Source organism: Populus alba, chromosome 9 (genome assembly GCF_005239225.2).
Source record: "Populus alba chromosome 9, ASM523922v2, whole genome shotgun sequence".
In the NCBI taxonomy this organism is placed as follows: domain Eukaryota; kingdom Viridiplantae; phylum Streptophyta; class Magnoliopsida; order Malpighiales; family Salicaceae; genus Populus; species Populus alba.
The window spans coordinates 7712744-7739003 of record NC_133292.1 but is presented as its reverse complement, the minus strand read 5'-3'; the positions used below and the strand labels follow the sequence as shown (position 1 = coordinate 7739003).

At 33.7% G+C, this 26260-nt stretch overlaps 1 protein-coding gene and 2 pseudogenes across 1 annotated transcript; all 3 read left to right on the top strand.

Moving 5' to 3' along the window:
* Positions 1-8: 8 nt before the first annotated feature.
* On the top strand, positions 9-1258 carry LOC118028999 (gallate 1-beta-glucosyltransferase 84A24-like; annotated as a pseudogene).
* Positions 1259-8139: 6881 nt separating this feature from the next.
* Positions 8140-9945, top strand: LOC118029015 (gallate 1-beta-glucosyltransferase 84A24). Its single transcript, XM_035032782.2, has one exon. The coding sequence runs from the start codon at positions 8215-8217 to the stop codon at positions 9721-9723; it is 1509 nt and encodes a 502-aa protein (XP_034888673.1). The 5' UTR covers positions 8140-8214; the 3' UTR covers positions 9724-9945.
* Positions 9946-22344: 12399 nt separating this feature from the next.
* On the top strand, positions 22345-24117 carry LOC118029008 (gallate 1-beta-glucosyltransferase 84A24-like; annotated as a pseudogene).
* Positions 24118-26260: the final 2143 nt, after the last annotated feature.

The following is a 26260-nucleotide window of genomic DNA, read 5'->3' as shown; positions in this document are numbered from 1 at the left end:
AGGAGCACCCCGAGATAGATGTCCAGTTACCATGCATGCCTCTCCTAAAACATGATGAAGTGCCTGGTATCGTATATCCTACAACTCCTTATCCTTCCTTGAGGAGGCTATTTTAGATCAGTACAAAAATCTTGACAAGCAATTTTGCATCCTGATGGAAACATTCGAAGAGCTTGAACCAGATCTTATCAAGCACATGTCCGAAATCTTCCCCATCAAGGCCGTTGGGCCACTATTCAGAAATCCCAAGGCACCACAGACAACGGTCCATGGAGACTTGCTGAAGGCAGATGATTGCATCGAATGGCTTGACACAAAAGCCACCTTCATCAGTTGTTTATGTGTCTTTCGGTAGTCTCGTGCAATTGAAGCAAGACCAATGGAACGAGATCGCTTATGGGTTATTGAATTCGGGCGTCTCCTTCTTGTTAGCTATGATAGCACCCCACAAAGATGCAGGACATGACCTCCCTGTTCTGCCAGATGGGTTCTCGAAGAAAGCAGGAGACAGGGCAAGGTGGTGCAATGGAGTCCTCAAGAGAAGGTTTTAGCTCACCCGTCAGTTGCGTGCTTTGTAACACATTGTGGGTGGAACTCTACTATGGAAGCACTCACATCAGGCATGCCAGTGGTGGCTTTCCCTCAATGGGGTGATCAAGTAACTAATGCAAAATATCTGGTCGACATCTTTAAGGTTGGTGTGAGAATGAGCCGCGGACAAGCGGAGAACAAACTGATTACTCGTGATGAGATAGAGAAATGCTTGTCGGAGGCCACAGCGGGACCTAAGGCAGTGGAAATGAAGGAGAATGCAATGAAATGGAAGGAGGCAGCGGAGGCAGCAGTGGCTGAGGGTGGTTCCTCCGACTGGAATATACGATATTTTACTGACGATATTGTAAAAGCGAATGAGTCTGAGATTGCTAGAAAGTGTATTTGGTTCGAACGAGAAAGTGGTTGAACTGGTGGGGTCATCGGCATGAGGAGATTTGCTATATATGCAGTGAATATGGAACTGGTTTAATCCAGTGTTAGTATGATGAAATTACTCTTGTTATGTACTTGTCTACGTTTTACTTCTTTTAATTAGCTATTAATAATATACAGTAAAGGCCAAATGCCATATAAAGGCCATATGTATGGTTGTTATCGAATTTCTGTACTTTCCTATTTATAATTTGCTAAAATCTTATTGGTTTGAATTGCTTGTGATGGCTGTTGATAATTAAAATTGTTGTAATATTTTTAGTTTTTATTATATTCATGATTGTCTTATGATTTGGGTATATATAAATTTTATTATATCTAGGATCTTTATAATGTCGAGTAGTAATCAAAACTCAAAGAAATACAAAGGTATATGTTTATTTTTTAAGAAAGTATAAATGATAGATCATCAAGTTGGTGGAGGACAACAAATTCCGAACCTTCTAGTTTTGAAAAATTAGTGTCTCAAGGATTTTTCGGTCTTCAATCCAGGATCATGTATTGTTATATAATATGATGTTTAAAAATATTTTTTATTTGAAAAATATGTTAAAATTATTATATATATATATATATATTTAACATTAATTTATTAAAATTATTGGAAAAAAACTTTAATTTTAATAACGAAAGTAATATTTTTCACTGAAAATAAATGTCCTTTCTATGGAGCCCACAAAATCGAAAACGTTTTCACTACCAACGGAAACGGAAACCTCTTTCGCATGTGTTTCCCTTTTCAGCACCAAACATTAATGGTTTCGGACCTGGTTTCCATTATTGATGCGCTGAATAGTGTACGAGGATAGTGCATGGCGCCCCTCCCTTTCTGCCACTAAAGACATTGTTCCCAGGTTTTTGGATGTTTTATATATATATATATATATATATATATATATATATATTGAATCATCTTATAGAATGATATTTAAATATTTATTCACTTATATTATTGTTTTTAAGAAAATTAAAGTTTTTTTTATAAATATTATTAATTATTTTATGATTAATTATATATTAGTTTAATAGGTGGATTTTTAAATATAATATACTAATTAATATTAATTAAAAATAAAATGTCTTATCTTGTTGTTCTAGCTTAAGTAGGAATGAGATTTATTTTTTGTTTTGAGAATTGTATCCATATTGTTTTCACATGTTTTCAAACCTGTAGAGTTGTAGTTATTTTTTTAAGTATTTTTTTATTTGAAAATATATTAAAATAATATATATTTTTTAAATTTATTGTTGATATCACCATATTAAAAAAATACACAAAATTTAAACAAAGCAAAAAAACCAATGACGAGTCATTTTTACCAATGAAATTATTGATGGAATTTATTCCATCGGTACAATCCGTTAGTAATTTCGTTAGTAAAATGTTAACATTGTTTATCATATCAATTACAAACGGAATCATCAACGAAAAATACCATTGGTATTTTCCAGAGAGCTCTGGAACTGTTCACCCCTCAATTGCACTGTTAATTGTTGTTTTTTTAAAAACTAAATAACTAATGGATTAAAAGGTCGTCAATGTTATTTGACGGGTTTCTAAAAAATTTTGATTAAATTAAAATTTTAAATTAAATATTTAAGATAAAATCATCGATGGTGATATTTGACGGTTTCTAAAATTTTTTGATTAAAAATATTAATATTTAATTATTCGTCTGAAAATCGTTAGTAAACACACCTCAATAAAAAGTGTGGAATCCTCAATTTCAAAACAAACAAGGCTCCTTTCTTCTTCTTCTTCTTCTTTTCTATATGTAAAAAAATATCAATATTTATTTTTTTTCTCTTCTCTTCTCTCCTCAACTCCTTCTTTTCTCCTCCATGCTCAAGTATGTATTTTTCTCCTTTTTTTTCTTTTTAGTTTTTTTTTAATTAATATACTTTATGATTTTTACATTAAGATAAAAAAAAATTTTCTTCTTTTTTCGTGTTTTTGTTTTCACTATATTTGTTTTTTTTATTTTTTTTATTTGTTTTCCTTAATAATTGTATGCATGTTGTTGTAGGATTTTTTTTATTCCTTATGAGATCAATTTTAATTGATTTATTTATAGGATTTTTTAAATTTTGAGCAATTGCAACTTTATTTTTTTCATATGAATTTTTTTAGTTGAATTTATTTTTTTTTGTTATTTATTTGTTGCAAATTTGTTTGAGTTGATTTTTTTCTTTTTTTTTGAAGTGTTTTGAGTATTATAGAGTGTTGAATTATATTAATTTAATTATTTTATAGTTTTGTAAAATAGATTTTTTAAAATATTTTTTAAATAATTACCGACGGAATTATATATGGACATGCCGAGAAAAATACCGATGAAATGAAGCAAATATATTTTTTTTCATGCTTTTTTCCATCGGTAAAATAATTTTTTTATTACCAATAGACTTACCGACAGACAAAAAAAATACCAATGAAGGATTTATCGACATAACATTTCCATCGATAATTTCATTGGTAAATTAATTACCAATGGAATGATAGTACAAATACCGTTAGTAAATATAAATATCATGGTAGTGATAAATCACTATATCAATTGTTATATAGATGATTGTGTAATGTTAATAACATTATATCAACACAATAACATGATATATCTATTGATATGATAATATGTTAGTTGTGACATCCATAAATATGTTGACATAGATATGTTAACATCATAACACAGAAGCTTGCCTTAAATTACACGATGTTATTTGGAGATGGCTGGGGTACTTGAAGCCTAGATTTGAAGACTTTTTTTTTGTTTCTTTTCATTGGTTTTTTTTTTTTTTATCAATGATAAATTAACAAAATAAGATTTAAACTCAATAACTCATATTTAACTTTCATCACCTTGAATAATTGTGGTAAAAAGTTAAATGTTCATACACATATAATGGCAGGTGAAAATGACTGGCGAAAAGGAAGGTGGCTTGTAAGGGTATTTTTAATGAGAGAGTAGTCAAAAGTAAGTTTTTAGCTTTTCTTTTTTATTTTATGGCTTCAATGAAAGAGCTAAATAAAAAGTTACTTTTATGTTGAAGAAAATGAAGCCTTCCATTTCTATCAAAAATATTAAAATATATTATTCAATAGGTTTTCTTATTAAAAGTATCAATATTAAAATATAAATGAATTGTTAATTTAATTTTTTTTATTAGAATATATGTGTGTATAAATAAAATTATATTCACATTATTAAAAAACCATATCAATAAGTTTTCTTTGAAAAATAATTTTTTTTGTTATTTAAAATGCTTTTAAGACATGTGACTGAAGTAAGAGAATCCAATCAAATGCATTGTAACTTAATGAGCTGTTAGAAACGTCATACAAATTATATTTCATGAAAATTTAAAGATTTGTTTTTATTTAAATTTTTATTATTATTTTAATATGTTTGTATTAAAAATAATTTTTTAAAATAAAAAGTATTTTAATATATTTTTAAATAAAAAAATATTTTAAAAAATAACATCTATTATTCTTCAAAAAGCACACCGATGCGAAGACAGCTGTTTTCGACGCGTTACATGGATATTAGTTACAAATCACCCGACCCCACGAGCACAAAAACACTATTAGATGCACGCTGTTCAAGTGCAATAGCCAAGAGGTGACAAAAATACACCAGGTGCAAGCATTCTATGGTTATGGACATCCAATCCAAGGTTGTTTCAATCATTTCAGGTGTGATTGGAATAACTTTTATTTTTTGTCTTTTATTGTATTTTAAAGATATTTTTAATTTTAAAATATATCATTAATATTTTTTTTATAATTTTGATGTATTAATATAACAAAAAAAAAAATTATTTTTTTGTTGGATGAAAGTTAATGATGTATTTGAAAAGTAAAGAATGAGAGGACATTTACCAAACTTCGAAGATATGACATGAAGGCCAACGCAATTTCAAATTGTGTTTCGTTATTTATTATAAAAAACATGTTAATTTAAGAATAGGCTGGTACAGAGTTTAAATAGATTCGTGTTAAAAAAATAGAAAAGGAATACTCTAGAAATAATTTCTAGGTGTTTATGAATTAATTAGTGATATTTTATTAGTTATTTTTTAAATATATTTTTAAATAGATATAAGTATGAAAGAGAAATTCTAGATAAATATATATTTTTATCACTTTTAGAAAGTTATGATTTTTTTTTATATCTATATATTTTTTAACGTAGATCTGAAAAATAATTAATAAGATATCATTAATTACTTATTGAATACCATAATAACTTTATCTGATCTGATAAAAAATTTAGAATGATTTTGGGTAAATCAAATAAAAACTCAGCTTTTATTCTCTTCATATTTTTTTTTATCAAGATAAAACTATTTTTTTTAAAATGATCAACCATTGTTGGTATTCATCATGCATCACCCTCCACTGATTTAATTGGCACTCTCCTACAATCACAACCTCAATACTAGCAAATCATCTGCAACAAAATGCGGTGATTGTAAAGAGAAACTAGTGTTTATCTTAGGACTACCTGCCCTTCAAATTCGGGAATTTAAACAATGTTCACCAACTAAATTGAATTGCTCTACCATTACCTGTTCATTTGCGTGCCCGTATTCATCACCATAATTACAAGACTATAATGGGATGTTTTTCAAACTTGATCGTTGAAGATATTCACGGGATGCATGTTACCTTGCTTGTGTTGATTTTGAGTAAATTATGAGTTTCATTTTGTCCTTTTTCGTTGTATCTGTACTTTTTTTTTTTTTTTTATAGATCTGAAAATTAAATAATTAATAGGATGTTATTTGTTATTTATTATATAATATGATTTTTGAAAAATAACTTGATCTGACTTGATAAAAAAATCTGAGTTGATTTTGAGTAAAACAAATTTTTTTTTTTTTAATTAAAATAACGAACTATTTTAATTTTTTTTAAAATGATCAACCATTGGTGATATTCATCATCCATCACCCTCCATTGATTTGATTGGCACTCTCCTACAATCACAAACTCAATACTAGCAAATATATCATCTTCAACAAAACACGTTGATTGTAAAGAGAAACTAGTGTTTTTCTTAGTACTATCTGTCCTTCAAATTCGGGACTTGAAACAATGTTCACCAACTAAATTGAATTGCTCTACCATTACTCTATCTGTTCATTTGCATGCCCACAGATTCATCACCATAATTACAAGACTATCATGGGATGTTTTCAAACTCGTTCGTTGAAGATACTCATGGAATATATGTTACCTTGCTTGTGTTGCTTGTAAATTGTAATTTTATGCGTTAGGCTTTAGCCCCGTCGTTCTTGATAAAAAAAGAAAAAAGAAAAAGAAAGAGTGGTGATGGGTATGTTTTCTCATCCACCCATCAAACCCAAAACAATTTCGTTTTTCGAACATGACGTGCTGGAAAGCATATGTATATATAGTCAAAGTTAAAGTACTGCACAAAGGAGATGTATTATTTACGAGATCAGACGAAAAATTGCATACAATTGACGTCTTCTGCAGCGTGAAGCAGACCTAGAACTAATGGTCAAAAGAGCTGGAATAACTGGTAGCTGTTGAAGTGACACCATTTAACCGGTCTCGAGCTCTGCTTCAAAGGATTGACTGACTTACAGATTTGAAACTGGAAGCATACATTTTTTTGGTCTGAAATGATTTCTTTTGTCTGCTTTTGAAGGCTTGTAATTTTGTGGGAGCTTCGTCTTCTCTCATCAGGATGCTTTTCTTTCCGCTTGAGTGCCTTTTCGCTCCTTGTTTCAATGAATTGATCATTTGGCTTGCCCCCAAAAGAAAAGGAGGCTATTCATCTAGCGCAGGCCACCTCAATAACAATCTTTATTTATGATTAATGACAACGGAGGTTTCCTTTTGAAGTGGTCGAGAGGGAAGGAATTTAACTCGAATTTCTTCAAGACCCTTGTCACATGGTGAAACTTTTATGGGAATCTGATCAATTTTGTCTATTGGAACCAAAATTTTTTTTAGATGACTTGTATTCACTGGTTTATTTTCTTGAGTTGCATGCTTTTTTTACCTTCTTTTTTTAGATTTTGTACTTTTTTTGGCTTTCAATATTTGATTTATCATATTGATCTTCTTGATTTGTTTTTATATAGGTTAAATGAGGTTATCATGTTTTCCTGTCTATAATCATGATTTTTTTCATAATCAACAAAAATTAATTTAATACACTGCTATTTTAATATATTTTAAAAAAAAAAACAATATGCAGTTCAATATGTCAATATTTGAACGTAAGCAGCAACTGTATATCCTTCTTAACATGACGTGCTGGAAAGCATATGCTAGTGTAGAATCCAGGAAGCTATTTATTAATTCTCCCGAACCATCATTAAAGCATCCCCATCGATCGCTTTTCGAACTTCTGACGAACTAGATATAAAACTAATATTACAAAGAATATTATTTACAGTAGGGTCAATCAAAACTGAAGATGTACTTTTTTTTTCTTTTTAAGAGCGCACCGTGTCTGTAAATGGAAAGTCAAATTCATTGACTCACAATTTATTATTATACATATACAATCGTTTTTTTTTTTTTTGTTTAATTCAGTTTCATCTGCATAATTCTCTGCAATTTGTTCTTGTATTATACGGTTAAGTTGGTTTTTTGTCCACTATAATGCTTTTCTAATCTTATTAAAGAAGAATAACCAGAAATCTTTCATAGATAACCAGAAATCGAGGAATGAAATGCACTTGCACAGGTAACTAATCTTCATCATTCAATCGGTATAAGTTGTTGGTTACCCGATGTATTGGGTTTCTGAGTGTTTTCCAAAGATTTTCAAACATGTCTTAACTACCGATTTCCATGATCGGAAAAAGAGAATAGTAATCGACATCCAAAATTGCAAATAGATGTGTTTCTCGCTTCTATAATCACATTATACATTTTGCTCTAATATGACTGCAAAATCATTGAAAGCTACAGTCAATTAATTAGCGTAATCAAATTTGATTTCATCTTTTGTTCAAAGAAGCAAAGGAAAGAGTTATAATGGAAAAATTGTATACAAATGGCCGTCAGCCAACTAACAGTCTCTATAGATCTATCTACTACTAAAAACTTTGAATGTAGCTCCTTATAAATGCTATATATATCTGCATCCTTTCATTCCATGCTCATCCCTCATTCCCAAAACTCATCGAGTCCTCTCCTGTACATCAATCTCTCCTGTCTCTTTGCCTGTCAAAACAAAAATGGTTTCCAAGTCTCTTGGCCATCTCTTCCTTGTTTCTTTCCCAGCCCAAGGCCATGTAAATCCTTTACTTAGACTTGGAAAAATTCTTGCCTCCAAAGGCTTCCTTGTCACCTTCTCCACTACTGAAACCATTGGCAAACAGATGAGAAAAGCCAGTGGCGTCATAGATAAGCTGACCCCGTTTGGTGATGGCTTTATCCGGTTTGAATTCTTTGAAGATGGATGGACAGAGGACGAGGATAGGCACCAAGACCTTGATCAATACTTACTTCAACTTGAGCTTGTTGGCAAACAAGTAATTCCTCAAATGATCAAGAAAAATGCAGAGCAAGGGCGGCCTGTTTGTTGCCTCATAAACAACCCTTTCATTCCTTGGGTTACAGATGTGGCCACAACTCTAGGTCTCCCTTCTGCAATGCTTTGGGTTCAATCCTGCGCTTGTTTTGCCTCATATTACCATTACTATCACGGTACTGTACCTTTCCCTGACGAGGAGCACCCCGAGATAGATGTCCAGTTACCATGCATGCCTCTCCTAAAACATGATGAAGTGCCTAGTTTCTTACATCCCACAACTCCTTATCCTTTCTTGAGGAGGGCTATTTTAGGTCAGTACAAAAATCTTGACAAACCATTTTGCATCCTGATGGAAACATTCGAAGAGCTTGAACCAGAGCTTATCAAGCACATGTCCGAAATCTTCCCCATCAAGACCGTTGGGCCACTATTCAGAAATCCCAAGGCACCACAGACAACGGTGCATGGAGACTTGCTGAAGGCAGATGATTGCATCGAATGGCTTGACACAAAGCCACCTTCATCAGTTGTTTATGTGTCTTTCGGTAGTGTCGTACAATTGAAGCAAGACCAATGGAACGAGATCGCTTATGGGTTATTGAATTCGGGCGTCTCCTTCTTGTTAGCTATGAAACCACCCCTCAAAGATGCAGGACATGACCTCCTTGTTCTGCCAGATGGGTTCTTGGAGAAAGCAGGAGACAGGGGCAAGGTGGTGCAGTGGAGTCCTCAAGAGAAGGTTTTAGCTCACCCATCAGTTGCGTGCTTTGTAACACATTGTGGGTGGAACTCTACTATGGAAGCACTCACATCAGGCATGCCAGTGGTGGCTTTCCCTCAATGGGGTGATCAAGTAACTAATGCAAAATATTTGGTCGACATCCTTAAGGTTGGTGTGAGAATGAGCCGCGGAGAAGCAGAGAACAAACTGATTACTCGTGATGAGATAGAGAAATGCTTGTTGGAGGCCACAGAGGGACCTAAGGCAGTGGAAATGAAGGAGAATGCAATGAAATGGAAGGAGGCAGCGGAGGCAGCAGTGGCTGAGGGTGGTTCCTCCGACTGGAATATACGACATTTTACGGACGATATTGTAAAAGCGAATGAGTCCGAGATTGCTGGGAAGTGCAACGGTTCTAATGAGTTTCCAGTGTCGGTAGTGGTGAAGTCCATTGAGAAAGTGGTTGAACTGGTGGGGTCATCGGCATGAGGAGATTTGCTATATATGCAGTGAATATGGAACGGGTTTAATCCAGTACTGTTAGTATGATGAAATTACTCTTGTTATGTACTTGTCTACTTTTTACTTCTTTTAATTAGATATTAATAATATACAGTAAAGGCCAAATGCCATATAAAGGCCATATGTATGGTTGTTATCGAATTTCTGTACTTTCCTATTTATAATTTGCTAAAATCTTATTCGTTTGAATTGCTTGTAATGGTTGTTGAAAATTAAAATTGCTGTAATATTTTTAGTTTTTATTATATTTATGATTGTCTTATGATTTGAGTATAAATTTCATGATATCTAGGATTTTTATAATGTCGAGCAGTATTCAAAACTCAAAGAAATAGAACCGTATGGGTTGATATTTTAAGAAAGTAGGTGATAGATTATCAAGTGGGAGGAGGACAACAAATTCTAAACTTTCTAGTTTTGAAAATATAGTGTCTCAATCATTTTTTTCAGTCTTCAAGAAAGGATCATGCATGGTTAAGAATTTAACATTACAAATCTTGAACGTGATCTAGAATTATATTTACAAATATTTGAATTTTTAGTTAATAATGCTGACAATATTCAAAGAGTATATATACATTAATCGTGGCCCATATGTACATCTTAGTCATGCAGATGGAGCACAATATCGAAGGTTTCAATATAAGCCATTTAAGCATATTTTTGGCTTGAGTATTCTATTGCCAAAGATATGACATTTTGTTTTCCTTGCTTTCATTTTAATAATGAATAACATAAAAGAGAGACTCATCATTCCAATACACATAGCACGTCTATAAGGAATCGAGGGTTTCGGGCTCCTCGATAGTTCCTCCCAGTATAATGATCAGTCACCTGCTAGAAAGAAAAATATATAGCTTTGAGCAAACGACAGTAATTGTAGGACGCAAGTGAAGTGAATTGGGTTGATATTTGGTTCGTTATACAACGAATAATGCAAGGTAATGTTAGAGATAAACCTTATGTTAGTCTTGTTAGCAACAGATGAGATCATGTTTATCTCTCCTTTCTGTTAAGCTTTGTTAGTAACAGATGAGATCATGTTTATCTCAAGATAAGGATGTATGTTTAGCTTGTTATCTTGTATTCTTATCTTCTTATCTCTTCTTTGAAAACTCAAATCACTGTATATTATCTATAAATACAATACATACTAGGCTGATAATTCATTCAGCTTTTCCGCACTTTATTTTAGAATTGTAACTTGGTATCAGAGCATCCAAAGCTCACGCTCTCTATTTTTTTTTTTTTTCCGATCCATTATGGCCTCTTTCTCTGCATCACCTTCATTTGTCATCCCTAATATCACCTCTTTAGTGTCTGTCAAACTTGAAGGACACAATTACCTGAACTGGACAACTCAGTTCATACCAACCTTGAAAAGCCATGACCTCCTGAGCATTGTTGATGGCTCTGAGGCTTGTCCTACTCAATTCCTTGTTGACTCCACTGGCAAACTAACCTCTGATATTAATCCAACATATCTAGTTTGGCAGAAAAAGGATCAATTTATTTTGGCATGGTTAAATGCCACACTAGATGAAAAAGTTCTTTCCACTGTGTATGGACTCACTACATCTACACAGGTTTGGAATGCTCTTGCTACCAGATTTGCTCCTCAATCTCGTTCAAGAATCATCCATCTCAAAAGACAACTCCAAACTCTGCAGCAAGGTAACAAAAGTTGCTCTGATTATTTGTTCACAGCAAAACATTTGTCTGACCAACTTTCAGTTGTAGCAAAACCAGTTGACAATGAAGACCTTATCTCATGTATTGTTGGTGGACTAAATCCCATCTTCACCACTTTTATCACCTCCCTCAGCTTTGCTACCCGAGACCAACCAATCTCTTTTGATGCTTTTCAAGCTGAACTACTTAACCACGAGCAACTACTTGAAGCACAAAACAAATCTCAGTCATCTGAGATTACTCAAGTGGCCTTTTTTACTCCTAAACACAAACCAACCAATAAGAAACCAAGATTTCCCACTCAGAAAAATCACCACCATGGATTTCCCACTTAGAAAAATCCCCACCATGCAAGATCCAATGCTAATCCAATCTTTTCTGCCCCAGACTCTAAACCACAATCCACTAGAGTTCCAAAACAATTCTCTTCTTGTCAGATCTGTGGACAGACAAATCACCAGGCTCTTGATTGTTATCACCGCATGGATTTTTCTTATCAAGGCAGGCATCCCCCTGCTCAGTTGGCAGCAATGGCAGCTCATACTCAAGAGGAACAAGGATTTGAACAGCCATGGTACCTTGACAGTGGGGCTAATAATCACATCACTTCTGAACTCCAGAATTTAACCCTGCACCAGCAACCGTATCATGGAAATGACAAAATAACAGTTGGCAATGAAGAAGGTTTGCATATCACCAATATTGGTTCCTCTGTGCTTGCTACACCTGAATCACAATTCCTTTTAACCAATATTCTTCATTGTCCATCTGCTTCGTCAAATCTATTATCTATTCAACGTTTTTGCTTTGACAACAACTGTTATTTTATACTCACAGCAACTCACTTCTTTATGAAGGATCTGCAGACCAAGGAAATTCTCCTGCAAGGGCCGAGTAAAGCTGGTTTGTATCCAATGTTCCTGCAGCAACTTAAATTCAACAAGTCATCTCCCAAAGCTGCCATGCTCTCTCCTTTTACTGCACTCCTAGGTGTTACTGCTCCCTTTCAAGTTTGGCATTCACGGTTGGGTCACCCGTCAGACACGATTATTTCTAGTTTAGTGAAAAACTCATTAATACCTGTTTCTGGATCAAAAAAATCACAGACCTTGTGTGAGTCCTGTCAAGTAGCTAAGAGTCATAAACTTCCTTTCTTTGAGTCCAATAATAGGTCTAGCCGTCCCCTTGAATTGATTCACTCGGATGTATGGACTTCTCCTATCATGTCAGTTGGTGGTTGCAAATTCTATATCTTATTTATTGATGATTTTCCCAGATTTACATGGTTGTTCCCATTGAAACAAAAATCAGAGGTGTTTAGCTGCTTTGTTCGTTTTAAAAGCTTAGTTGAAAACCAATTTTCAAGCACTATCAAACAACTATTAACTGACAATGGTGGTGAGTATTTATCTACTGTTTTCCAGGAATACCTCTCACAACATGGTATTCTTCATAAACTCACATGTCCTTACACTTTTAAACAAAATGGAATCTCTGAAAGAAAGCATAGACATATCACCACTACTGGTCTTACTCTTTTGGCTCAGTCACATCTACCTATGAGTTATTGGGTGGATGCATTCTTCACAGCTACTTACCTCATAAACAGACTCCCTACACCTGTTTTGTCCAACAAATCTCCATACTTCACTCTATTAGACAAATATCCAGACTACTCATTACTTAAAACATTCGGGTGCTTATGTTTTCCCTTGCTTAGGTCGTATAATGCACATAAACTTGCTTTTAGAAGTAAGAAATGTGTATTCCTTGGATACAGCTCTAATCATAAAGGGTATCGGTGTCTTGATCCACAAACAAATAGAGTCTATATATCCAGACATGTTGTCTTTGACGAGTTGAACTTCCCTGCTCAGGATGCACTGATTACAACCAGTAATACTCGTCCCTTGCAGCACAATTCTCCTCTGTCTTCAGATTCCACACAAACAGGTATTATCTCCAACACTTTGTCTCCTATTTCAGCTACTTTACCTAGTTTCTTTATTCCTAACCCATCCACTTCAGATCATGACTATTTACCTCCTCTTTCTACAACAACTTCACCCAATATCAACACACCTACTGATCTATCTATTTCTGAAATCCATTCTGAACCTTCACATGTTACTTCCCCTTCTCATATCAACACTACACCTATACCTGACCCTATATCTCCAGATTCTAATCTTGAACCACACTCAGTTTCTGCCTCTCCTACTCAACAACCAGACCTCACCTCTACCCTGCCTCACTCATCACAAATTATAACCAGGTCTCAGACCAACTCCTCCAAACCAAAGCATTTTCCAGAATATCACCTTTATCATTCCACCAAGCATCCCCTCCAAGCTCATTTCACTAATACTTTACCATCTGAACCAACAACCTTTAAACAAGCTGCAAGGGACCAGGATTGGGTGAATGCAATGACTGCAGAATATAATGCATTGCTTACTAACAACACTTGGTCACTTTGTCCGAGACCAAGACATAAACAGGTTGTGAGAAATAAATGGGTTTTCAAGATAAAACAACGATCTGATGGCTCTATTGACAGGTATAAGGCACGGTTGGTGGCAAAGGGATTTAATCAAGTTGATGGCCTTGACTTTACGAAGACTTTTAGTCCAGTTATTAAACCTGCTACTATTCGGTTAGCCCTTACTTTGGCGGTTCATTATAATTGGTCTATTAGACAACTTGATATTTCTAATGCTTTTCTCCATGGGTATCTTGAAGAGGAGGTTTATATGGAGCAACCTCAAGGTTTTGAAGATGTGAATTTTCCTGATCATGTATGCCTCTTGCATAAATCAATATATGGCCTCAAACAGGCCCCTAGAGCTTGGTTCTTAAGGCTATCCCAGGCCCTGATGGAACTTGGATTCACTGCCTCAACTGTGGACACTTCTTTATTTACTTTCCATCATAGCACCGTGTGTATTTTTGTGCTCATATATGTTGATGACATTATTGTCACCAGTAATACTGATACTGCCATTGATACTCTTATCTCTAACCTCGACACTGAATTTGCTGTCAAGGATCTTGGGGAACTGTCTTATTTCTTAGGCATTCAGGTAACCAAGACAGAAAATGGCTTGCATCTACACCAAGGAAAATATGTTGTTGATCTTCTACATCGCATGAAAATGACTGGTGCTAAACCTGCACCAACACCATGCATATCAGGTGCCAAACTCTCAAAATTCTCAGGTGATCCTCTTACTGATCCTACTGAATATAGAAGCATGGTGGGAGCTCTTCAATATTTGACATTGACCAGACCTGATATATCCTACAGTGTCAATCAATTATGTCAATTTCTTCATTTTCCTACAAATATTCATCTTACAGCTGCCAAAAGGGTTTTAAGATATCTAAAAGGTACTTTACAGTTTGGTCTTCAATTTAACAAGGGATCACTTCAACTCAATGGTTTTTGTGACTCTGACTGGGCTGGTAATCCGGATGATAGGAAATCTACCTCAGGATATTGCATTTATCTAGGCTCATGTCTGATTTCTTGGACTGCTAAGAAACAATCCGTGGTGGAAAGATCAAGCACCGAAGCTGAATATCGATCAATGGCACACACAGTGGCTGAACTTTACTGGTTGAGAATGTTACTCAAAGAACTTCATATATCTCTACTTACAACACCTTGCATTTGGGTTGACAATATTGGTGCTTTAGCATTATCTTCTAACCCTGTTTTTCATGCTAGAACAAAACATATAGAGATGGATTATCATTTTATCCGTGAGAAGATCTTTAACAAAGATATACAAGCTAAATATATCTCCACCTCTGCACAACCCTCAGACATCTTCACTAAAGGACTCTCTTCATCACGTTTCATTTTTCTTAGAGACAAACTGAAGGTTCATGATCTTCCGATCAGCTTGAAGGAGGCTGTTAGAGATAAACCTTCTGTTAGTCTTGTTAGCAACAAATGAGATCATGTTTATCTCTCCTTTCTGTTAAGCTTTGTTAGTAACAGATGAGATCATGTTTATCTCAAGATAAAGATGTATGTTTAGCTTGTTATCTTGTATTCTTATCTTCTTATCTCTTCTTTGAAAACTCAAATCACTGTATATTATCTATAAATACAATACATACTAGGCTGATAATTCATTTAGCTTTTCCGCACTTTATTTTAGAATTGTAACTGGTAAGGGCGGTTTCTGCTAAGAAACGTGAACAGTGGAGGTTGCACGCAGAGAAGGAGAAGAGGAAAATAAAGGAGGTGGAAACTAACCTGCAGTGGTGGTGTTGTTGTTGATGGTGGGCGAAGATGGGGACTGGCGGAGGACGCTGCTGGTTGTTTTTCCTCTTTCTCAGTATTTTCCTTCTGCCTTTCTTCTCTTATCTTTTCTCCTTCCCTCTGTTTTTCTGTTCTTCTTCTTTTTCTGTTCTCTAGCGGTGGCAATGCTACTGGTGGCGGCGTTGTGGCGGCTGGCGATGGTTCCCGGCAAGGAAAGGTTCTTCTTCCTAACCAGGTGGTTGTGCAATAGGGAGCTGTTGTGTGTGCCGGTCGACAGTTCTTTTTCTGTGTGTTTTTCCCATGTTTTACTTCTGATGGGCTGCATATATACTTGGGCCCATCCATGAAGGGACGTGCCTGTCATTTTAGCAAATAAACTGTACCCCTCCTCCTTATTATTATTTACTATATTATTTTTTTTTCATCTTTTCTTTATTTTTTTAATTTTAATTTTATTTTTTAATTTTATTTTTATTAAAGATTAATTTTATAATTTATATAATTTATTTTTTTTTATAAAGTTATGTACCATGAACTCATAACTTTTTAATTTAAAAAGATAATTTATTGATGTGATTATTTTTTAATTTTTTTTATATAATTATTTTAATGTGTTAATATTAAAAATAAATTTTAAAATATAATATATATATATATATATATATTATTTTAATTTATTTCTTTTAAGAAATAACTCTTATTACAACGATTGAGCACTAATAAAGTGCATTGAGAATCTTAAAGTGGACCGAGATTTTTAAAATAATATATAACAATCTTAATCACTTTTCAACGATAATAGATTACCCGTTTTAATTTTTTCTTATTCTCTTTTTTCATGATGATCATTTAACACTTTTATTTATTTATTTCTAATTTCTTTTTGAGATTTGATACACGACTAAGACTTTGATTTGAGTTTTGTCATTCTTATCTTAAAAAACATGTTAATAATTTTTTTTATTTTTTAAAAATTAATTTTAAGATTAATACATTAAAATGATTTAAAAATATTAAAAATATATTAATTTAAAATTTAAAAAAAAATCAAATTTTTTAAAAAATCACTTTTTAATAACAATTCCAAACCCCCTCTTATCTGGATACCTACAATGCCATGCGTCATTGCCTGCGTCTATACTTTGCTGAGTTGTCCTTCGTGATTTTTCCATATACAGTGATTTGTCCATCGCCTGCCCTCCTTAACCTCATCTCTCTTTGTCGCGCTCGTTGTGTGAACTGTGAAGTCATGGAAAAGTCTTGAAGGAAAACAAAGAAGAAGAAATTCATGTGCTAATGGTGGCACTCTCATCTCAGGGTCACTTAAACCCCATGCTTAGAATAGGTAAACGCTTAGTCAATAAAGGTCTCCATGTCACACTGGCCACCACTGAATTCACCCGTCACCGCATGCTCAAATCTTCCACCATCAACCCCACCTCCTCCCCCATCTCAATCTCTGGAGTCCAAGTTCGCTTCTTCTCTGATGGTCAAAGCCTAAACTACGACCGCATGGCTAATTACGAATCGTACAAGAAGAGTTTAGCCAAATTTGGAACCATCAATCTCTCAAACCTTATAAAGGAGCATTTCCCCAGTAATGGTCACAAAAAGCTCTCTTGCATCATCACCAACCCATTTGTTACGTGGGTAGCTGATGTTGCCATCAATCATGGAATTCCCTGTGCCATGTTTTGGATACAGCCATGTTCACTTTATGCCATTTATTATCGCTTTTACAATAAGCTAAACTCATTTCCTACTTTAACAGATCCTGATATGAGTGTTGAGTTGCCAGGCTTGCCACTGTTGCATACAGAAGATTTACCTTCCTATGTTCTTCCTTCAATTCTATTTGGTAGCTTGCCTAAAATGTTCTCAGAGATGTTCCAGAACATGAAGAGGTATAAATGGGTTCTTGGGAACTCATTCTTTGGGCTTGAGAAAGATGCTATTGAGTCCATGGCTGATCTCTGCCCTATTAGTCCCCTCTACAAGATTTAACAGTTTTACCGACAAAATTTTTCCATCGGCGTAAGACACATATTCCATCGGTAATTAATTTACCGACTAAATCACCGACGGATAATTTCCGTCGGTGAATCTTTTGTCGGTAATTTTTTGTCCGTCGGTAAATCCGTCGGTAATAATATTACCGACGGATTTACTGGCGGAACAGACGCGTCAGTAATTTTTTTTTTATTACCAACGGATTTACCGACGGAAATTATTTAAAAAAGAATTATTTCCGTCGGTAAATCCGTCGGTAATTATTTAAAAAACATTTTAAAAAAATTCATTTTATAAAAATTATAAAATAATTAAATTAACATAAATCAACATTGTATAATATATACTCAAAATGCTTGGAAAAAAGAATAAGAAAATCAACTCAAAAAAATTTGTAACAAATAAATAAAACAAAAAAAATTAATTCAACTAAAAAATTCATATGAAAAAAATGAAGTTGCAATTGCTAAAATTTTAAAAATCCTATAAATAAATCAACTAAAAATTGATCTCATATGAAAAAAAAAAAAAACACTCACAACAACATTTATACAATTATTAAGAACAAAATCAATTAAAATTAAATAAAAAACAAATATAGTGAAAATCATGAAAAAATAAGAAAAAAGAAAGATCTTACCTTAATATACTTGCAAGTGAAGCTAAAGAAAAAAAAAATTCGTGAAGCATATTAATTAAAAAAGCTAAGAGGATAAAAGAAGAAAGAAGAAGAAGGAAGAAGAAGACATACCCGAGCATGGAGGAAAAGAGAAGGAGATGAGGAGAGAAAAGAAGAGAAAGAAATAGATATTGATATTTTTTACATATAGTGAAGAAGAAGAAGAAGAAGAAGAAGAAGAAGAAGTAGAAGTAGTAGAAGAAGAAGAAATAGAAGTAGTAGTAGTAGAAGAAGAAGAAATGAGTCTGTCTCTTGTGAAATAAGCGGATTCATGTTTTTTATTGGGGCGAATTACCGACGGATAATTGAATATTAATATTTTTTAATTATTCCGTCGATAATATTTAATTTAAATTTTCAATTTCGTAAAAAGTTTTCAGAAACCGCCAAAAATTACCGATGATTTTTCAATCCGTCGGTGATTCCGTCTGTAATATTTAAATGAAAATTTTAAATCAATTGAATTTTTTCAAAAAACCGCCAAAACACGCCGACGAATTTTCAATCCGTCGGTGATTTTATCCGTAAAGTAAAGCAATTAACAGTGCAATTGAAAGATGAACAGTTCTAGAGCTCTCTGTAAAATACCGACGGAAAAATTCCATCGGTAATTCCGTTGGTAAAAAATAACACGTCATTTTTTTTTTTTTGCTTTGCTTTATTTTTTTTTCCACAGTAATTCCCTCGGTATATACCGAGGGAATATTTCCGTCGGTAAAATCCCTTGGAAATATTTCCGTCGGTAAAATCCCTCGGAAAGTTACTGACGGAAATATTCCCTCAGTATTTCCGTTTGTATTTATTGATTTTCTGGTAGTGCCATTGGCCCTCTAGTTCCTCCATCACTTCTTGGTGAAGATGAAGATCACGATAGGGGTGTCGAGATGTGGAAAGCAGAAGATACTTGCATTGAATGGTTAAACAAGGAAGCCCCTTCTTCAGTTATATACGTATCTTATGGAAGCGTTGTTGTCTTATCAGCAAAACAAATGGAGTGCATAGCAAAAAGCCCTGAAGAACAGTAACAGTCCATTTATTTTGGGTGGTTAAAGCAACCAGAACTTATACCAGAACCTGATGGTGCAGGACAATTGCCATTAGGATTCTTGGAGGAGACGAAAGACCAAGGGGTGATTGTATCATGGTCTCCACAAACCAAAGTTTTAGCCCACCCAGCTATTGCGTGTTTTATAACTCATTGTGGATGGAATACTGTGTTAGAAACAATTTCTGCAGGCGTGCCGGTGATTGCATACCCCAAGTGGAGCGACCAGCCAACAAATGCAAAACTTATTGTTGATGTTTTTCGCATTGGTCTAAGGCTTAGAGCAAATCAAGATGGGATTGCTAGCAACGAGGAAGTTGAAAGATGTATTAGAGAGATCATGGACGGACCAAAGTGTGTGGAGCTTAAATCCAACGCAAGGGAATTGAGGATCGCGGCAAGAGAGGCAGTTGCCGGTGGTGGTTCATCGGACAAGAATATTCTGTTGTTTGTAGATGAAATTATTGAGAGTTGTGGTTCAATTGAAGTATGCAATGTAGAATGCACGGTTCCTCATCAATATACACAAGGCAACGAAGGCCAATAATGTGATTGGATAATGCTAGGATTACTACGTTTTTTTATTAAGTTTTGTTTAATTACCTGTTATTTATTCCAAGGAAAGAATTTCAAATCATGAAATGTAGATCATATCATATTTAAGACTGTGTTACTCTACTTTTAGCACTAATAATGATCATTTTTCTAACCGGACTGAAGAAATATACATGGTCTGGATGTGAGAAAACAGATGATATTAAAATAAAATAAAATAAAATAATGCTTAATATATTGATTATTGATGGAATATTCATGCCTGCAACAGTAGTTCATTGCAATATGTTTTTTAAAAATATATTTTTTAATTTTTTATCATTATATTATCAAATTATTGAAAAACATAAAAGGAATTTTAATTTAATATTTTTTCAAAATAAATATATTTTTTAAACATTCAATATCAAAAGCTGCTGCTGCAATTTCAAGTCCAAAACACCACCTTAAACTGATGACAAGAAAGTAACAGGATATTGTTTTCGTCTGGAAAACGAAAGTAACCTCTTTTCACTGAAAATAAAAATATGAAGAAGTTTTCACTTTCTGTACCAGCAGATATGTAACCTCTTTAACTTTTATGGCTGAGGTTACAATTTATTTATACATAAAATTAATTATAAAAAACTAATTTTCCTTATTTTTTATAATTTTTTTTAGTAAATTTCATATTCAAACCTTAATCTCCACTTCTAATGAGTTTATATGTGCTTCACTTTTCAGCACCAACGTTAACGGTTGCGGCCCAGGTTTCCATTATTTATGCGCTCAATAGTGTACGAGGATAGTGCATGGCCACCTCCCTTTCTGCCACTAAAGACATTAAGTACCAGGTTTTTGGATGTTTCCTTTTTTATATAAAAAAAAATATATTTCAATCAATTTATTAAAATAATATTTAAGTGGGTTTATTCAATTATATCTTTGTTTTGAAAAGAATTGAAGGCTTTTATAAATATTTTAATTTTTTTTTAATGAATAATTATATATTAGTATAAAGGTGACTTTTTAAAAATAATATGCTAATTATTAATATTGATTGAAATAAAATGTCTTATCTTTGTGTTTTAGCTAAGGTAGTAATGAGATTTTTTTTTGAGAATTTTATACTTATTTATTTAGCAAATTTTTAAAAGATTTAAAATATATTTATTAGTGAAGAAACCGTTGCTTTTTAAATATTTTTTTATTTAAAAATATATTGAAATAAAATTTTTTTAAAATTTATTTTTAATATCAACACATCAATACTATTTAAAAAATACATAAAAAATTAATTTAAAATAAATAATAAATAAAATAAATATTAAAGTTTTTTAATAATATTTTTATCGCACAGGCAGGCCAACGTTTAGTTTCGTAGCAAATAAGTTAATGGATTGTGACAGCATTTCAATTCTTATACCAAATACGATGTTCTTCAAAATAGTAACAAACGCGGTAAAAAACAATGTGTATTTAAGGGCTAAACGACACCTTTGGTTGTTCTCGTTTTATATTTGATGGGTAATAACCCAGCTAAACGCACCTCTGGGGTTGTTGGCCTGGGTTTTGGTAAGGGCTAGATTCCCTTGCTCTTTTTTTCTTCTTCTTTTAATTCTTTTCTTTTTCTCGAAGCATGGAACAATAAAAAAAAACAATTTAGTTCATAAATATTTTAAATTTTATTCTCTCGTATTTAAGAATTATTATGTTGTAGCTTGCTAGGTAGACTCATCGTGCAACCAAATTAATCAAACCCAAAAAAAAAAAAAAAAAGAGATTTTATCATCATCTCTCTCTGTTTTTTCTTAAGGAAATATATTGATTCTCCCTCTAATCTAGACTAATGGCAAGAATTTCTATATCAATGTGAGTTTCCAATAAATTATTTTAGGTATTTTCAAAATTATAAAACTATCTTTCAATAGAAAAACAAAACAATAAATATTCTAAACACAAATATCGTATTGCTGAGTGGTGAGTGGTGAATATCCCTTCTTAGCATGACGTGCTGGAAGGCATATACTAGTGCAGAATCTTTCATAGACAACCAGAAGTCAAGGAATGAAGTGCACTTGCAATAGTAACTAATCTTCATCATTCAATCGGTATAACTTGTTGGTTGCCCGATGTATTGGGTTTCTGAGTGTTTTTCTTGACCAGTACTGGTTTCCATGATCGGAAAAAGAGAATAGTAATCGACTTGCAAATTGCAAATAGATGTGTTTCTCGCTTCTATAATCACATTATACATTTTGCTCTAATATGACTGCAAAATCATTGAAAGCTACAGTAAATTAATTAGCGTAATCAAATTTGATTTCATCTTCTGTTCGAAGAAGCCAAGGAAATTAAGAGTTATAATGGAAAAATTGTATACAAATGGCCGTCGGCCAACTAACAGTCTTTACAGATCTATCGACTACTAAAAACTTTGAATGCAGCTCCTTATAAATGCTATATATATCTGCATCCTTTCATTCCATGCTCATCACTCATTCCCAAAACTCATCAAGTCCTCTCCTGTACATCAATCTCTTCAGTCTCTTTGCCTGTCAAAACAAAAATGGTTTCCAAGTCTCTTGGCCATCTCTTCCTCGTTTCTTTCCCAGCCCAAGGCCATGTAAATCCTTTACTTAGACTTGGAAAAATTCTTGCCTCCAAGGCTTCCTTGTCACTTCTCCACTACTGAAACCATTGGGCAAACAGATGAGAAAAGCCAGTGGCGTCATAGATAAGCTGACCCGTGGTGATGGCTTTATCCGGTTTGAATTCTTTGAAGATGGATGGGCAGAGGACGAGGATTGGCACCAAGACCTTGATCAATACTTACTTCAACTTGAGCTTGTTGGCAAACAAGTAATTCCTCAAATGATCAAGAAAAATGCAGAGCAAGGCGGCCTGTTTTTGTTGCTCATAAACAACCCTTTCATTCCTTGGGTTAAGATGTGGCCACAAGTCTAAGTCTCCCTTCTGCAATGCTTTGGGTTCAATCCTGCGCTTGTTTTGCCTCATATTACCATTTCTATCACGGTACTGTACCTTTCCCTGACGAGGAGTACCCCGAGATAGATGTCCAATTTACCATGCATGCCTCTCCTAAAACATGATGAAGTGCCTAGTTTCTTGCATCCCAACTCCTTATCCTTTCTTGAGGAGGGCTATTTTAGGTCAGTACAAAATCTTGACAGGCCATTTTGCATCCTGATGGAAACATTCGAAGCGCTTGAACCGGAGCTTATCAAGCACATGTCCCGAAATCTTCCCCATCAAGGCCGTTGGCCACTATTCAGAAATCCCAAGGCACCAAAGACAACGGTCCATGGAGACTTGCTGAAGGCAGATGATTGCATCGAATGGCTTGACACAAAGCCACCTTCATCAGTTGTTTTATGTGTCTTTCGGTAGTGTCGTCCAATTGAAGCAGACAATGGAACGAGATCGCTTATGGGTTATTGAATTCGGGCGTCTCTTCTTGTTAGTTATGAAACCACCACAAAGATTCCAGGACATGACCTCCTTGTTCTGCCAGATGGGTTTCTTGGAGAAAGCAGGAGACAGGGGCAAGGTGGTGCAATGGAGTCCTCAAGAGAAGGTTTTAGCTCACCCTCAGTTGCGTGCTTTGTAACACATTGTGGGTGGAACTCTACTATGGGAAGCACTCACATCAGGCATGCCAGTGGTGGCTTTCCCTCAATGGGGTGATCAAGTAACTAATGCAAAATATTTGGTCGACATCCTTAAGGTTGGTGTGAGAATGAGCCGCGGAGAAGCAGAGACAACTGATTACTCGTGATGGATAGAGAAATGCTTGTTGGAGGCCACAGCGGGACCTAAGGCAGTGGTAAATGAAGGAGAATGCAATGAAATGGAAGGGAGGCAGCGGAGGCAGCAGTGGCTGAGGGTGGTTCCTCCGACTGGAATATACGATATTTTACGGACGATATTGTAAAGAGCGAATGAGTCTGAGATTGCTGGGAAGTGCATTGGTTCTAATGAGTTTCAGTGTCGGTAGTGGTGAAGTCCAACGAGAAAGTGGCTGAACTGGTGGGTCATCGGCATGAGGAGATTTGCTATATGTGCTGTGAACGTGGAACTGGTTTTAATGCAGTACTGTTAGTATGATGAAATTAATTACTCTTGTTACGTGGGTTGTCTACTTTTTCTTCTTTTAATTAGCTATTAATAACATATTGTAAAGGCCAAGTGCATATAAAGGCCATATGTATCATTTTAAGGTATTGTTGACTAGTTGTTGTAGTGTAATTTCAAAAGTAACAATTTTTACCTGATTTCTTTTGTTTTAAGGTATCGATTGACAATGCCGCTGGTATTGTGTTTTGCTAAAAAAAAAATATTTTTAAAGTTATTTTTTTCTATATTTTTATATGATTTTTTGATATAAAGAAGAAAACAAAAAACATAATCCAACATTAATAATAAATTTTAAAAAAAAAATAAAAAATAACACATTATTTTAATAATTTGACAACTTCAAATACAGATTACAAATCTAAAATTAATAATAAAAAATATATAAATATAAAATAAAAAAAAAAAAATTAATACAATAAAAAATAATATTAATAATAATTAAAAAATAAAAAAATAAATTATTTTAATATATTTCGTAAAAAATATTTTGAAAGCAACCACTATCAATACCACTAAATTTGATTTTTTATTAAATTATTTTTTTTATATATTTTTGAATTGTTTTGAATGTGCTGATGTTAAAATAAATTTTAAAAATAAAAATATATATTATTTTAATGTATTTCTGAACGAAAAAACACTTTAAAAAGGCAATCTCTACACACAATATCAAACATTTACGTATTACAATATATACACCATTTATGCATCTTTTCTTCCTCACTAGTGTTTAAATTAACATTATTAGCAAAGAAAAAAAAATAGCAAACGAGCATGTTTTTTCAAAAATAATTTAATTCATAAAATATTTTTAAATTTTATTTTTTTGTATTTAAAAATTATTATGTTGTGGCTATTAGGTAGACTCATCGTGCAACCGAAATTAATCCAACCCCAAAAAAAGAGAGATTTTTGATTTCATCATCTCTCTCTGTCTTTTTCTTAAGAGAAAGTATATTGATTCTCCTCTAACTCAGACTAATGGCAAGAATTTCTATGTCAATGTGAGTTTCCAATAAAATTATTTTAGGTATTTTCAAAATTATAAAACAATCTTTCAATAGAAAAACAAAACAACTATTCAACACAAATATATAATACAAAGTTTTCATATTGAGTAGCATGAAAAAAAAATTCCATCTCAACCAATCCTTAATGTTTTTGGAAATGCATAATTCCACAGCTATCATTTTAAACTTTAATATTAATTTATTTATAATAAAAAAAGTATGATTTTGTTTTCTACAAAAATACAGTACTCTGCGTTGCCCTGCAAATCACAAAATCACACACACAAGTTGACCAGAACCATTCACCTCAGCACAAAACACTATTAGATGTACACTATTCACGTCTTCTGCAGAGTGAAGCAGACCTCGAACTAATGTTCAAAACAGCTGTAATAACTGGTAGCTGTGACGTGGCACCATTTAACTGGTCTCTCGTTCTGCTTCAAAGGATGGCCTCACTTACAGATTTGAAACTGGAAGCTATCTTTTTTTTGGCTGAATGGATTCCTTGCGTCTGCTTTTGTAGGTCTGTAATTTTTGTGGGAGTTCGGCTTCTCTCATCAGGATTCAATTGGATGAGAATCCAAACAAAATACAAATATCGTATTGCTGAGTGGTGAATATCCCTTCTTAGCATGACCGTGCTGCGAAAGCATATACTGGCTAGTGCCAGAATCTTTCATAGACAAACAGAAGTCAAGGAATGAAGTGCACTCGCAATAGTAACTAATCTTCTCATTTCAATCGGTATAACTTGTTGGTTACCCGATGTCTTGGTTTCTGAGTGTGCAAAATCATTGAAAGCTACAGTTAAACTATTAGCGTAATCATATTTGATTTTCATCTTCTGTTCCAAGAAGCCAAGGAAAGAGTTATAATTGAAACATTGTATGCATTTGACCGTCAGCCAACTAACAGTCCATCACTAAAAACTTTGAATGCAACTCCTTATAAATGCTATATGTATCTGCATCCTTTCATTCATTGCTCACCACTCATTCCCAAACTCATCAAGTCCTCTCCTGTTCATCAATCTCTTCCGTCTCTCTGCCTGTAAGAAAACCGGAAGAGAAAAATGGTTTCCGAGTCTCTTGGCCACTCTT

Excerpts from the sequence above, each read along its gene's own strand:
- LOC118029015 (XM_035032782.2), top strand. The coding sequence starts at position 8,215 with ATGGTTTCCAAGTCTCTTGGCCATCTCTTCCTTGTTTCTTTCCCAGCC.